The following is a 13,091-nucleotide window of genomic DNA, read 5'->3' as shown; positions in this document are numbered from 1 at the left end:
TGAGACAGAAGTCAAATATCGCCTCAATTCTTATGTTGAAGATAAAGAAGGGGGAAAGACAACTAATGTCTTAGTATAATCAAAAACATCTAGCAAAAGTTGTCAGGTGACATGGAGATAAAGTGAAAAACAGTCCAAACTTTTGGAAAACTAACCTTCTGAATGATTTTAACATTTCCTATCTCTGCAAGCTGCAAGGAAGATAAAACCCTCCAAAGATCTGGGTTAAAATGACATAAGTTTGGGGGGCTTTTCTTGGGGGAGGTGGATTTAGCTTTTTTGACATTCTTTTCATTTGAGAATAATCTCATAACCCTTAATAAAAGAAGGAAAACTTAAAACTACTCAGCATACCAAAGAACAAGGAGCAGTTAATCTGGTTACTTCGACTTTAAAAATCTTGGTAAACAATATTCCTATAGCCAGATAAACACCCAGTAAATATAATTTCTATCATTGTATAAAATCTGTGACTCAACTTCGGTGCAGAAAACAATTAAATTACTGTTAAAATGACCATAATTTGGTACTCAATCAGTCTTTAATCAAAATATTTGAGTTTATAGACTACATTGGCAAAGAAAAGATGAGGCTAAAACCTACTAGATACTATCTGTCCTCAATAAGACAACTCAGATTTCCAGTGTGGAACTAATATTTTAGTTATTCCACACTCTTTATCTTTTGGGCTTTTTGAAGCAAACTGTCTTAGTCAATTACATACTTTCAAATTTTTCAATAAAAATCTTTACAAGAAAACGATTTTAAAATCACCAAAAAGCCAAAGGACAAGATGTTCAAGACTTTTTAGACAGTATCTGAGAAAGAATACAATCAGGGAATGGCTTTATCAAGGTGAGCAAAGTTCAGAATGGCAGAATCCCTTCACTGCTGTAATGAGCACACTAAAACTACCGGCGCAGTTTGGTGACTATCTCTGGGTACAGTAGTAAAACAGAAGGGAAAAGCCTGGTACAGAAAGCTGAATGGCCCAAAGGAAAACCTAAGTGGTGACAAGAGCCTAAAGGCACATGCAGGTACGCATCTTTTATATTGGATGTGATACACTTACATGGCCCCTGTTGAATCTCTTGGGGACCAACAGTAAAGCAAGTTTAGAACTTCAAATCTTGAGACATCTATAGCAAGATGCTGATCCAATGTGGCTCCAAATATCTTCTGTTTTCCTGGCTCACCTGAAGAGGAAAAAACACTACAGAGGATGTGGGAACTGAATTTCCTTATGTAGTTTCTTCTAGTGCAACTGTCTGAAAGTTTTGGCCCAATCCTTTATTGAAGTCTGGAGATGAGACACTTAAGGGACAAGTGAAAAACAAAATTCAAATGAAAAGGTGGAGACATCTAAAAGGGGAATATGAGAGCAAAAGATAATCGTCGTCCTAGGTTAATCAGTGTTTCTGATCCGTAAGTGGGAGGAGGCAGAGAAAGGAGAGAAAAAAATGCACAGATGTTTCTCCCTCCACTCCCTCACCCCAATTGCTACTAAAAATTCACGAAGTACCTGAACTTTTTGACCACAATTAGGGAGTGAATGAGCAAGATTACTTGGAAAGTTTAAGCATTTTGTCAAGTCTCCCTCCCCTGGCTGTGTGGCATTATTAAGCAGTAGGGAGGCCTTTCGGATAATACTTTTTTTCTAAGAAAAGATTCTGGTCGAATACAGCTTGAGGCAATAAAGAAAGAGAATAATAAATTCAATTTATACAAAAAAATGGAAGTCACAGGACAATATACCATATTGACAAAGTTTATTTAATTCTGTTTTTCAAAAAGGGAGGGACAGCTTTCATGTAATAAGAAATCAGAACAAAAAGTAGTTTCCAAATAGAAAATATTTTAATACTAAGCAACGCAGACTATGTGCTTTATCCCCTTAGGAAATACTATCCCTACAAAGATAATCTTGAAAAAACTAAGATTAGCGAAATCAAGTCTGATGTACGTTAACACACAAAAGCATAAAAATGGAGTCTATAATGTGAAATAAATTTAGATTAATTTTTAATTAATTTCTTAATTTTTTAAAGATATTTTACCTAAATATGGAATTATTACTTCTTCTCCAGCATTCATGTAATAGCCTAGGACATAAAACAATTTTCTTTCCAAATATATTCCATTTTAACCAGAGTCTACTTAAACTATATATAGTAAAAATACAAGAATTTTCTGAAAAATAAGATTGGAGAACCAGTTGGATCCTTACCTGACGTGGCTGTTCATTCATTCGTTGTGGGTCTGATTTCACTTTATTATTAGGATGATTTGTGACTTTGGTTACTGGTTGTTTGAAAATCGATGCTGTTTGTCTAATTGGCAATGTTGTATTCAAGTCTGGTTTACCCTGTAGATATAAGCATGTTTTCATTCATAAATATTATGTATTAATATAATTAAATTTCTTTTATTAATTCAATGTCTGTTACTTTAAATCAGATTATTCCAAACTTCTCAACATCAGCATTTTAAATACTCTACATTTTAAGTACTTTCTTATGTAAGACATACATAATAATAAATTTTTCATAATAAAAAGCTTTTTGTGTACTTTTAAATGTAAAAAAGTTCTAATTCGTAATTAATTTGATTAGCAAGATACTAAGGACTTTTAAATGAACAAATATGTTTAAAGTTGGATATAAAAAAGGAAGGAGAGCTTCCAGGACAACCATCAAGACAGCAATCATTTCAACATTCTGAGAATAGAGGAAAATAATAGCATTCTTGGCCATTAAAATATAAACAACCCAATCAGCTGTTAGGTGGCCAGGCTTACATAAAACCACATAAATTAACCTCCTCTTTTTACATTTAAAAAAAAAAATTAGTAATAATTAGAAATTAAACTTCTAATTCTCATAAACTCAATTTAGAAAAATGTAATAAAATAAGGAAATATCACTTTTATATCACATTTAATACTTTTAGAGACTTAAAATTGAAGCTTCAGAAAGTCAAGCAACATACTTATCTACTTTTACTCAACCAGTAAATAAAATGTAAGATGCGTTCTAGTGAAGTCAAAATTTGGCACAGAATTGCTGTTCATCTGCAATAGCTCTTAACAACACAGGAGTAGGGGGCAGGGGAGGACGTGAGAAAAAGAAAAAAACATGATTATGGCAAAAAATGTAAAAGGTCATATATATCAGAAAGCAACGTACATCTAACATTTTTGGTACAGAAATAAACGTGATAAATCTACAGAATATTCAATGAACATTTATCTTTACAAGGATTTTCAGATTAAAATTGTAATATCAACTTCAAGACTCCAAAGCAGTGGTTCTCAAACTTGAGCATGCGTCGGAATCACCCAGAGGGCTTATTAAAACAAATTACTGGGCCTCACTCCCAGAGATTCTGATTCAGTAGGTCTGAAGTGGGGCCTGGAAATTTGCATTTCTATTAAGGTCTCAGGTGATGCTGCCACTGCTGCTCCAGGGACCACACTTGGAGAACCTCTGCTCTTAAACGAAGATTGCAAATTGGTGGCAGGTAGACCAAGTCTAACTCATAGATGCATTCTGCTCAGTTTTGGATGTCTTTAATAAATTAAGCCAACATCTATGAACCTGGAGATTTCACATAAAATCTAGAATTTTAGCTTACCTTAAAAACTCAAATATCTAAAAATAGGGGACTTGATTTGGCCACAATAAACCATGATTAAATATTAATGGCTGCCGATTTGAAGTGTTAACGGTTCTTTTTGCAGAATTGCTCAACAACTCACATTTGTGTTACCTGTCTGACCCCTGCAGATACTGAGTTTGTGACCTCTGCTTAAAGATTAACGATGTCTAGAAAAATAAGTATCATGATAAATTAATCTGACAATTATTACAATACAGTATTATCTGGACCTATTATCAAATGTCTCTATCCTCTCCTCCCAACACACACATACACACACACACATACACACACACCCTTCTTCTCTGTACCAGGCATGCTTGTTATTCCTTTATCTTATTAAATTTTCTCCCAATGTATGTGCTTACCTTTAAGAGTTATATATTCATCTTAACTCAAACAATATTATTTCTCAGGTATTTATCTTTCTTTATGGATTTTTTTTTAAAAACTTTGATTTAAAAACTTAGCCTAAAAACTGCAAAATAACCACTTTGGATGCCATTTTTCAAAAAGCATGAGGTCCAGGAATGTGTATTTTTAAAAGCTCTTCTGGTAATTACGTGATGCACAGGTTTGGATACCTCTGATTTATGACTTCTAGAGCATTCCAAGGCCCCAAGCAAAGCCACCCAACCTATAAAATAGTCAATATTTAATTCTAAAGAAGCTTACCACATAAATGCTTACAGAGAACTTTTCCTGTTACTAAGTAAATTAGTATATATTACTAAACAATTCTTTAATATTTTTGTTCTTTAATAAAGAACAATGAAAAAAAAGAACAATATACTCTGCTGGTATTAGAACAAAGATGGCATCAATAGACACGAAAGTATATTGCAACTGTTTGAGCAAATACGGGCAAGCTTGTTAAGATTCTCACTGTTACAAAGGATGGCTAGAGGCAGCCGAGAACTATTCTACACTATGAATTCTGAATCCACGAGACTGGAAGGAAGCATGAACTGCGTAAGACTATTCGTGCTACAATTTTAAAACTGATTTTTTTTTCATTAACTTGTTTTTGGTGCAGTAAATACAAATTAGAAGAAAAAGTTGGCTAAAAATATTCAAAATATACAATTAACTTCCACTCTCTGACAATGAGACAGTCCACTCCCCAGTGGCATGAAATAAGAGATTACTCAAGAGTGTGCTGTTATTCTTCTCTTGATCTTATTTTGGTTATTATTTTGTTCTCCTTTTTAATGGCCTTGAAAGCTCTGAAGACAAAATTTTTTACTAATTAATTTTGTATTCCAAAACAGTATGGTGTAGAATAATACGAAAAGCTGGACTAACTGGTTTTCCCAGAAACAGTAAATTTTATTACCACTTTCCCTGAGGACCACTGGAGTCACTGTTAATTCATGCCCAGTTGTGTGTCTGAATTTTGCTAAATACTTACCAATCTGCCTTAAACTTAGGAGTTATAAAGCAAACACTGTTTTTTATAGGATCAGATTAAGACTTCATATATTTGAAATCTTCCCTTTCAATATAAGAAAAAGTAGAGAAGTTCCTTTTATTACAAAATTAAACTGGCAAATACACAATATCTAATATCAGAACTTAAAGTTTCCAACCTGTGATAAATTTTCTCAGTATACAGACTAGCCCTCAAGTTGAAATTTAATGTATTTTTATAATGTGTATATTAGGCTGGAAGTATTCAAGTAACTCAGTAAATTTTTGAGGGTCTATTCTATCCTACTAGGTGCTGAGAGGAATACAAAAATAAATCTTTTTATTTTTTAAATTGTTACTTCATCTCTTTCCAATAAATACCTGAGATGGCTCTTTTACATTCTGAAAGAACAAATATATAAGAAAAATTAATTTTTAAAAATAAAAAATCAAAGACAAGGACAAAACAAATTTCCTTTTGAAACGGTTAATAGAGATTGATTCTAGAACTTAGCATCTAATATGGATCTGAACTTTCTAGGGGCCTGGGTGAAAAGAGATTATATAGATATCACAGTCTGAAAGGAGGAAGTTACCAATTAATGAGGAAAACAAAAGCTGTCCTGATAGTAAATCTAGAAAAAAATTAAAAGCACTTAACATCGCAATAATTATTAAGATTTCAAATACTTTTTTTCTCAATGACCATCCATAAAAACCAAGAAAATAACATTTAAAGGACAACTCAGTGAAGGTGATTCTGAAAGGGACTAAGCCAATGTGGCCTAATTATTATGTAGTTTTCAGTGACTGAACTTGATTGGGGCTAGAAAAGAGGAATACTAAAGAAGTGAAGAGCATATCACATAAACCAGTGGTTTTCAAATATTTTTTTTTTGCATTCCTATCCCCTAAAAAATGTTCGAAAATATATATACACCACTTACATTTTAAAGTTGGCATCAAGAATATTTTGTATTTTAATATAAATAATTGCAAAGGATCCACTTACTAGAGTATTTTAAATACTGATACTTTAATAAACTGTTACCTTACTTTAAAATATATCTAACAGAATCTAAACATACCCACCATCAACCATTTATACATGAAAAACTCTTCAACAGTTATATATTTTATTTCACTTCTTTTTCTCTTTGAATCAATAATTCCATTCCCAGTTATTTCCTATTTTAAACTTGAAATCCTTTAATTGATCATTTATATATATCACAAAGTTATTTTTTTAAACTTTCTTTGACCATAAAGTTCTCAGTGACAAAAAAGTAAATTTCTTCTGGTTTATTACAACTATTAGTGCATAACAGACCCAAAATGGTAAATTATACATTTTAACAAATAATTATTAAACATAAGAGATAAAAATTAGATAAGTATATTAATGAAAAAAAATTTTATTTAAAAATAACTTCATGGCCTTGAATGAGAATTACTAATTCCTAGAATGGGTGAAGATTTAGTTATCAATTCTATTCCTATTCTTCAGTTATTATAGATGCAACACCACGAAACGTTGTTCACATAAATGAGTAAATAGAATGACTTACTGTCACTCAATTCTTTGAACTTTTGACTTACATGTCAAAATATCACATAGTACACCTTAAGTTTTAATCGACATCTATGTTAACTCCTCTGTAAATTTTTGTTGCCAGCAGAATTATACTAGCAGAAAGACTTGACTGTTACCATGTCATTCATCTTGTCCGTATCCACACCAATATTTAAATTGTCCCTTTATTGGAGGTCAAACATTTTATAGCATGATAATATTGCAGACAAGTAAGAAGTTTGCTCTTCTATAAAATGGAAGACAGCTGACTATGAAAAAGGAACTGGGGCAGGGGAAGAACCTGTACCTCTATCTTAGGTACAGTGTCAGATCACTTGAAGGAAAGAATATATAGATGGAAGATACAGAAACAACTTTAAACCCCTCCGTGTGGTGTATACCAAGTAAAGTCTTCACATAGTATAGTTTGAACAGTGGGGCCTTAAACTATATATTCTAAATACCACTTTTCTCAGCCTGGCTTTGAAATCAAGCTACTGTATGACAGTTTAGAATTGTACAAATTCTATGACAAGAAACTAGAGGATTCATTTGATCTTGAAAATTCATGTAAATTAAGCATTTTAAAAATTAGCCATGTTGTTTCAATGTAAAAATATGTTGCTCTACTTACCTGAAATGTTCAAATAGAACACTTTCAAGTATCATTTTAATTCCATGGCTTAGCATACACCACATACCCAAGAGATTTTCATGCCCCAACTTGAGAAACAAAGACTTTATTTTTCTAAGGTCATTTTCCTCATCTGTAAATGAGGATAAAAACAATAACTATACATGAGATTCCTAGAAAGATCAAACAGGATAATGCACACATCATGCTGCTGCTGCTAATGCAGCTTTTATTCAGTCAGCCATTGTGCCAATATTGAGTGCCTACTATCTATCAGGCACTGACTGCATGCTGGGTATAGTCATTTACAAAACACCCAAATCCCTGCCTCAGAGCTTACATTCTGGGGGTAGGGGAAAGACAACCATTAACAAAGTAGGTTTATAGTTTATAGTCATGTTAGCACATAAATTCTGAATAAATTGCAGCTATTTCTACTATCGGCATTAACACGTTATTGAACATGCTATTGAAATTTAGAAACTTAACCTATTATGCTTGCCCAGAAGGAAAATTCTCTCCTGGTTCACACAAAGGGAGCCTGAGTGGTATTTTTAGGTCACATCAGAGTTACTCTCAAAAAGTAATTTCAGATTTGCTCCAGAATACGTATAGTAGCCAACGGCTAATGTCTTTCCACAAAATCAAAAGTCAACAAAGTGCTTTATAATCCTTCAGGTATTTTTTTTTTTTTGATTGTTTGAAACTGAATTCAAACACCATAAAATTCGCTATTTTAAAGTGTACAATTAAGTGGTTTTTAGTATATTCACAAGGTTGTACAATCTTCATAGGTTTTTGCAAAAAGTAAAAAAATATTTATCTGGGGACTATGATTTTGTACAGGAAATCAACTTATGTAATATCCCCCAAAAATATATTTTTTAATGAAATCAATGAATCTTATTTTTAAAATAAGAGAATGAGTGGATTACAATTTGAGCTCATTAAAAAAGGAGTTGTAGTTAATTGAAGAAGTAAAAGTAGAATTCTTCATTGAAAATAAGTTTTGAAGAGTTCTGCTCAAAAAATAACTTCTTGGAGCTTTAGTGAACATGAGGTCATTAAAGGAGTGAAGACAAAGGACACTGAGTTTCAACCAGACACCTAGAGCAGCTTGATTTGAACCAAGGCATCTACTGTCGAGGATTCATTATCTCTTTTACACCTGGGTTGGCACTAGCTAATTATACATCCTTAGGAGAATTGTGGGAATAGTCACACAAACTGTTTCTATAGGGCTTAACTCTCCTGCTGAACTACAGTCTACAAAGTCAGGTGACTCTTCAGGACTATAAAACTGCGTGAAACAGTCTTTAATCATCAACAGAAACCTGGACATCCAAAATACATCTTGACAAAGCTATACCATCAGCAACTACGTCTCCAAATCTACCTTTATTAGTAGCACAAAAGCCAAGCCCATGCCCTCTCAAAAGGTCTGTCACACTTGGGACACATTTGAAGCACTAACATATAATATGATAAAACTACCAAACTATTCTCGTCGGCAAGCCTATTTGCTAACACGGCTACAGGTCTGTCCACTTTTTATTTCCTAGCAATCTTTAGCCAATCGATATCTAAATACTTTGCTCAAATTAATCAAAAGGAAAAAAAAATAGTGCTGTTAGCTGATAATTTGTTGTCTTTATTAAAGATAAACATCTTTTATTTATTAAGAATATTTCTGCTTATGAAAGAATTAGATGTTCTTTGGACAAAAGACTACTTAGTAGTTCCATTGTCCTTTGCTACATCTTACCCTTCCTTCCTTTACTGTCCAAGCCACCATCATCCTTGCTTGAATAAATATAATAGCCTAACTGGCCCCCAACTTCCACTTCTGCCCCCTCTACAATACCAGCCAAAGTAATCATATCGCTCCCTGCATAAAGTCCCCAGGTAACATTCCATACTCCTCCTCATGCTGGCTTGCCAAGCTGTGACTCAGTTTGTCTGCTTCCTTGATCTTACTTACTCCTTTCTAGTTACTGAATTCCAGCCACTGTGGCCTACTTTCTGCCCTCATATGCTAAATGTATCCTGCCGTAGGGATTTTGCACTGGCAATTCCCTCTGCATAGAATACTTTTCCCTCTGGTCTTTGTATAGCTGACTCCTTGCATTCGGATCTCAGACTAAAAATCACCCATTCAAAGACTTTCCTGATCGCTCAACCTAAAACAGCTACCCAGTCAACCTCAATCATTCTTATCTAATTCACTGTGTAGCATTTAATATTTAAAGTGTGTATTAGTCTGTCATTCCACTAGAATATAAGCTCCACGAACACAGAATCTTCCTTTACTGTATTCCCTGAATCTAGAATGTCTGAGCACATAGAATGTGCTAAAAAAAATTCTGTGAAATAAATGATACGTAAAATGTCTCTTACATGTTAGGTCTTGTGTTATGCAGCCCTCAGCCTTGTATAGTCTCATTTTCTGCCTTAAACTTACAGGTGCTACGTAAGTGGAAAATATTGTAATTCAGTGTACTCTACAATAGCCATCTCAAAATTAAGCGTAGTCATATGTATTTTGCCTCAAGATTATAAAAGAGAAATAATCCCTAAACTTGTTCTATTACTATTTAACATGAAGTTATGCTTATAGATACATTGCCAGTGTCTTCCTCTGAGTCACACAGCCAGCCCTACACAAGCATTCCATGGGAATATCACCCTCAGTCTACAGACTGTGTTTTTGGCAAATTCACTGTCAATCATAGTGCTGTTATATCACGAAATAATGGCAAATAAAGCGTACAAAGAATCTAGAACTGAGCAGACTGCCAACATGCGATTAAGACATCAAAATAAACCATATATATTGGCAGGAAGGTTCAGGAAAAACGTTCTTCAATTATAAATCTGAAAACTTAGATCATCTCCCTGTAACTAACTTGCCATAGCAACTTTTCATCTGTATTTTTACAGTTAGAAAGGAAAATAATGTAAAATTTAGCACAGTGGTTCTAGACAGGACTACCGTGGAGATTAAACCCTTGGGGCAAAGTGCAAAGTATAAGGTCAGTTAATAAGACGTCCATGGGTAAATTATAGAGATGGGACAGGTAATCTCTTGGTTGAGTTGCACAGAAAGTTTAATTGGTAAGAATAATATTAACTTGTAGATAAACAGAGCTAATCAACCTTGGACACTAATAAACTTTAATGAGAATTAAGCTTCCTTCAAATGGTACACTATTCTCCCTTAGGAAGGTAAGCAAAAGAGTTTAAGGAGCCCATACTCTGCTGAGTAACAGATCACTCATGAAGGAGACTGAGAATTAAGGCCAGAAAAAAAGCCAGTTCTTTGGAGGCTCAGGGTTCCAGGCAGGTCCTAGTTGCTTAAGAAAGGTCTTATAAATGTGTTTATAACAGTAATCCAGCAGAGGCACACATGTCTCTTTTCTAAAAAGTCAGGACCATATTTTAACTGTGTACTCTACTCTAGCAATTATCAAAATCAATCCTATCACAGCTCAAATCCCTATTTTGGTAATAACCAAATAGTCACGTCTCTCAGATTATACATTTCCACCCACCACTCATCCCATAATATTCTGTACATCCACCCCACAATACAATGGCTCTCAAAACTTTTTTTACCTCAACTAAAAGCAGAAATGTATTTTACAACATGACTCAGAACACATGTAACACAAGTTGCCTAAAATATTCTTACTAAATGTGACGTGTACACTCTTGAATGGCTGATCAGCAGGCTTTCCTAGATCCTCGATATTTTCTCTAAACATTCTCTTCAGTTCCTGGACTTATTAAAATTTGGTTGTCTCTCAAAGACACTATCTCCCCTGAAGTTCTCTCAAATGAAGGCTTTTCCTCTTTCTCTCTCTGCTACATATCTAAGGGCCAGGAAGTGGTATGTAGGTTTCCTCCTTTCCCCTCACTTTTCTCACATCATTTCTCCATTTTTGTTTCTTTAAAACTTTTAGGATCTCACTATACTACTCTCTACCCCTCCTCCCTGCTTTCTCTTTCATTCGCTGAAGACTGTAGTTTCTGTTTCATATCTTCCTCTCTATCCCAACTCTTGTCCTCATTCTTAGAGGCTTCAATACCCACATTAAAAACACACAAAACACCCTGAGTTCTTTGACCTACACTACCCAACCTCACCCACCTAACATTAGTCACAGGCTTCTCAACCTAGTAACAAGCCTTATCCTCCCTAACTACACCATCTCCAATAAATCAAGCACCCCACTCTCCAATTTCTTCTTACTCTCTTGACAGCTCACTTAGCATGGCCCTCTGCATTGTTTGACCCCATGAATACCTCCAACCCATTGACTGGCCTATCTTGTCACTGTTCCTGAACTACTTTCACATCCCTCCACACCCAGTATAGATCCATGGGACATCACCATCATTACATTGCAAGTGAGCTTGACTTTATCGGCTTCTCATCTCCCTTAAGTGTGGTTTTTCCACTCGTGCTATACACCCTATTCTTAACTTTTCCAAGGTCTTTAAAATGGGAGATTAACCAAATGAGCACCTCTTTCACCTGCTAACTAGTGATTCTCCTTACCCAAGAAAATTTATTGAAAGAATTGTCCACGCTGACCAATTTCTGTCATTCACTTTCAATCCAATCCAATCTGGATTCTGTTCTCACTGGAACTATTGTTATCAAGGTTATTAATTCATGTTCCCAAATTCCATGGGCATTTGTCTTCCCCATTCAAACTTTCAGCAGCAATCATTGTAACCGACCACTCCTTTTTGAAACATTCTCCTCCTCCACATCTCGTCTAGCCATTCTTTCACAATCCACGTTGCTGACTCCTCCTAACCAAATTCTAATTATTGGATTTCCTCAGCACTTGGTTCTGGGTCCTTTCCTGTATCTGGGTAATCTCCTCTAGTTCCATTATTTGGAACACTATGTGCTAATGAATTCCCAGCTCAGACCTCTCAATTAGTACACCAACTGCATACATGACATCTCCATTTGGATGTTTAACAAGCACTTCAAACTTTGCATCTTCAAAGTTGATTTTCTCCAGCCACATAAATCATTTCTTAAGGAGATCTAGATAAATGGCAACCAATCGATCTAGTCACTCAATCTAAACACTAAGGGTTCACTCACACTTGAATCTTCTGTCATCTGCCACACCCAATTCATTAGCTAATACTGTCAATTCTATATTCAAAACAGGACTAGAATCTATCCACTTCTCTCCATCACGTGTGTCTAGGCTATCATGATTCCCCGGTAGACTACTTATAAGAGCTGCTTGCTCCTTGCTTCCATTTTTGTCAATTTCATTTCAAATTGATAGAAACCTGTACTCAACAGTGGCCCGCCCACACTTAAGGGAGATGCCAGTAACCTGTTGTAAGGACCTCAAGGCCTAGAGATGCTAGATTTATCACCTGTGACCTACTCACTCCCCTTCCACACCCCCACAATAGGCAACAGAGAGAGACCAGCAGACACTCTTTCCAGCAAGGGTTTAATGCACTGATGAAAAGAGCACCAGCATCTTTGGGAAAGATTTTAGTTACTTTCTCTATAGGCCAGAAATGCTGGTGGAAGGAACAAAGTCTGTTTTCAGTTTGGATGGAAAGATTCTAGAAAAGTAGAAGCAAAGGGGCAGTTCTTACCACAATATGCTCAACCAGGAGCTAGCAAGTAACCAGAATAACCCTACCACAGGTCTCTTTTGTGATGGTAATTGACCACGGGGTTCTTGAGAGAGAAAGACATCAGCATCAGCCCGCTAAGGTGCCACTTCCATAACTGAAAAATTTCTAATCAGTTAAACAAAGGCCTAATTT

At 34.9% G+C, this 13,091-nt stretch overlaps 1 protein-coding gene across 1 annotated transcript in view; it reads right to left on the bottom strand.

Annotated features, from left to right (window-relative positions):
* Positions 1–13,091, bottom strand: part of MBD2 (methyl-CpG binding domain protein 2) — a 59,770-nt gene that overhangs the window by 26,516 nt on the left and 20,163 nt on the right. Inside the window, exon 3 of the mRNA XM_039841328.1 lies at positions 2,228–2,365. Within this exon, the coding sequence (XP_039697262.1) occupies positions 2,228–2,365 (138 nt within the window). The remainder of the gene's footprint in view (positions 1–2,227; positions 2,366–13,091) is intronic.

This window comes from Pteropus medius, unplaced genomic scaffold (genome assembly GCF_902729225.1).
Source record: "Pteropus medius unplaced genomic scaffold, Ma_sr-lr_union100, whole genome shotgun sequence".
NCBI classification, from domain to species: domain Eukaryota; kingdom Metazoa; phylum Chordata; class Mammalia; order Chiroptera; family Pteropodidae; genus Pteropus; species Pteropus medius.
Note: the sequence above shows the minus strand (reverse complement) of the source record. Positions and strands in the feature narration are given on the sequence as shown.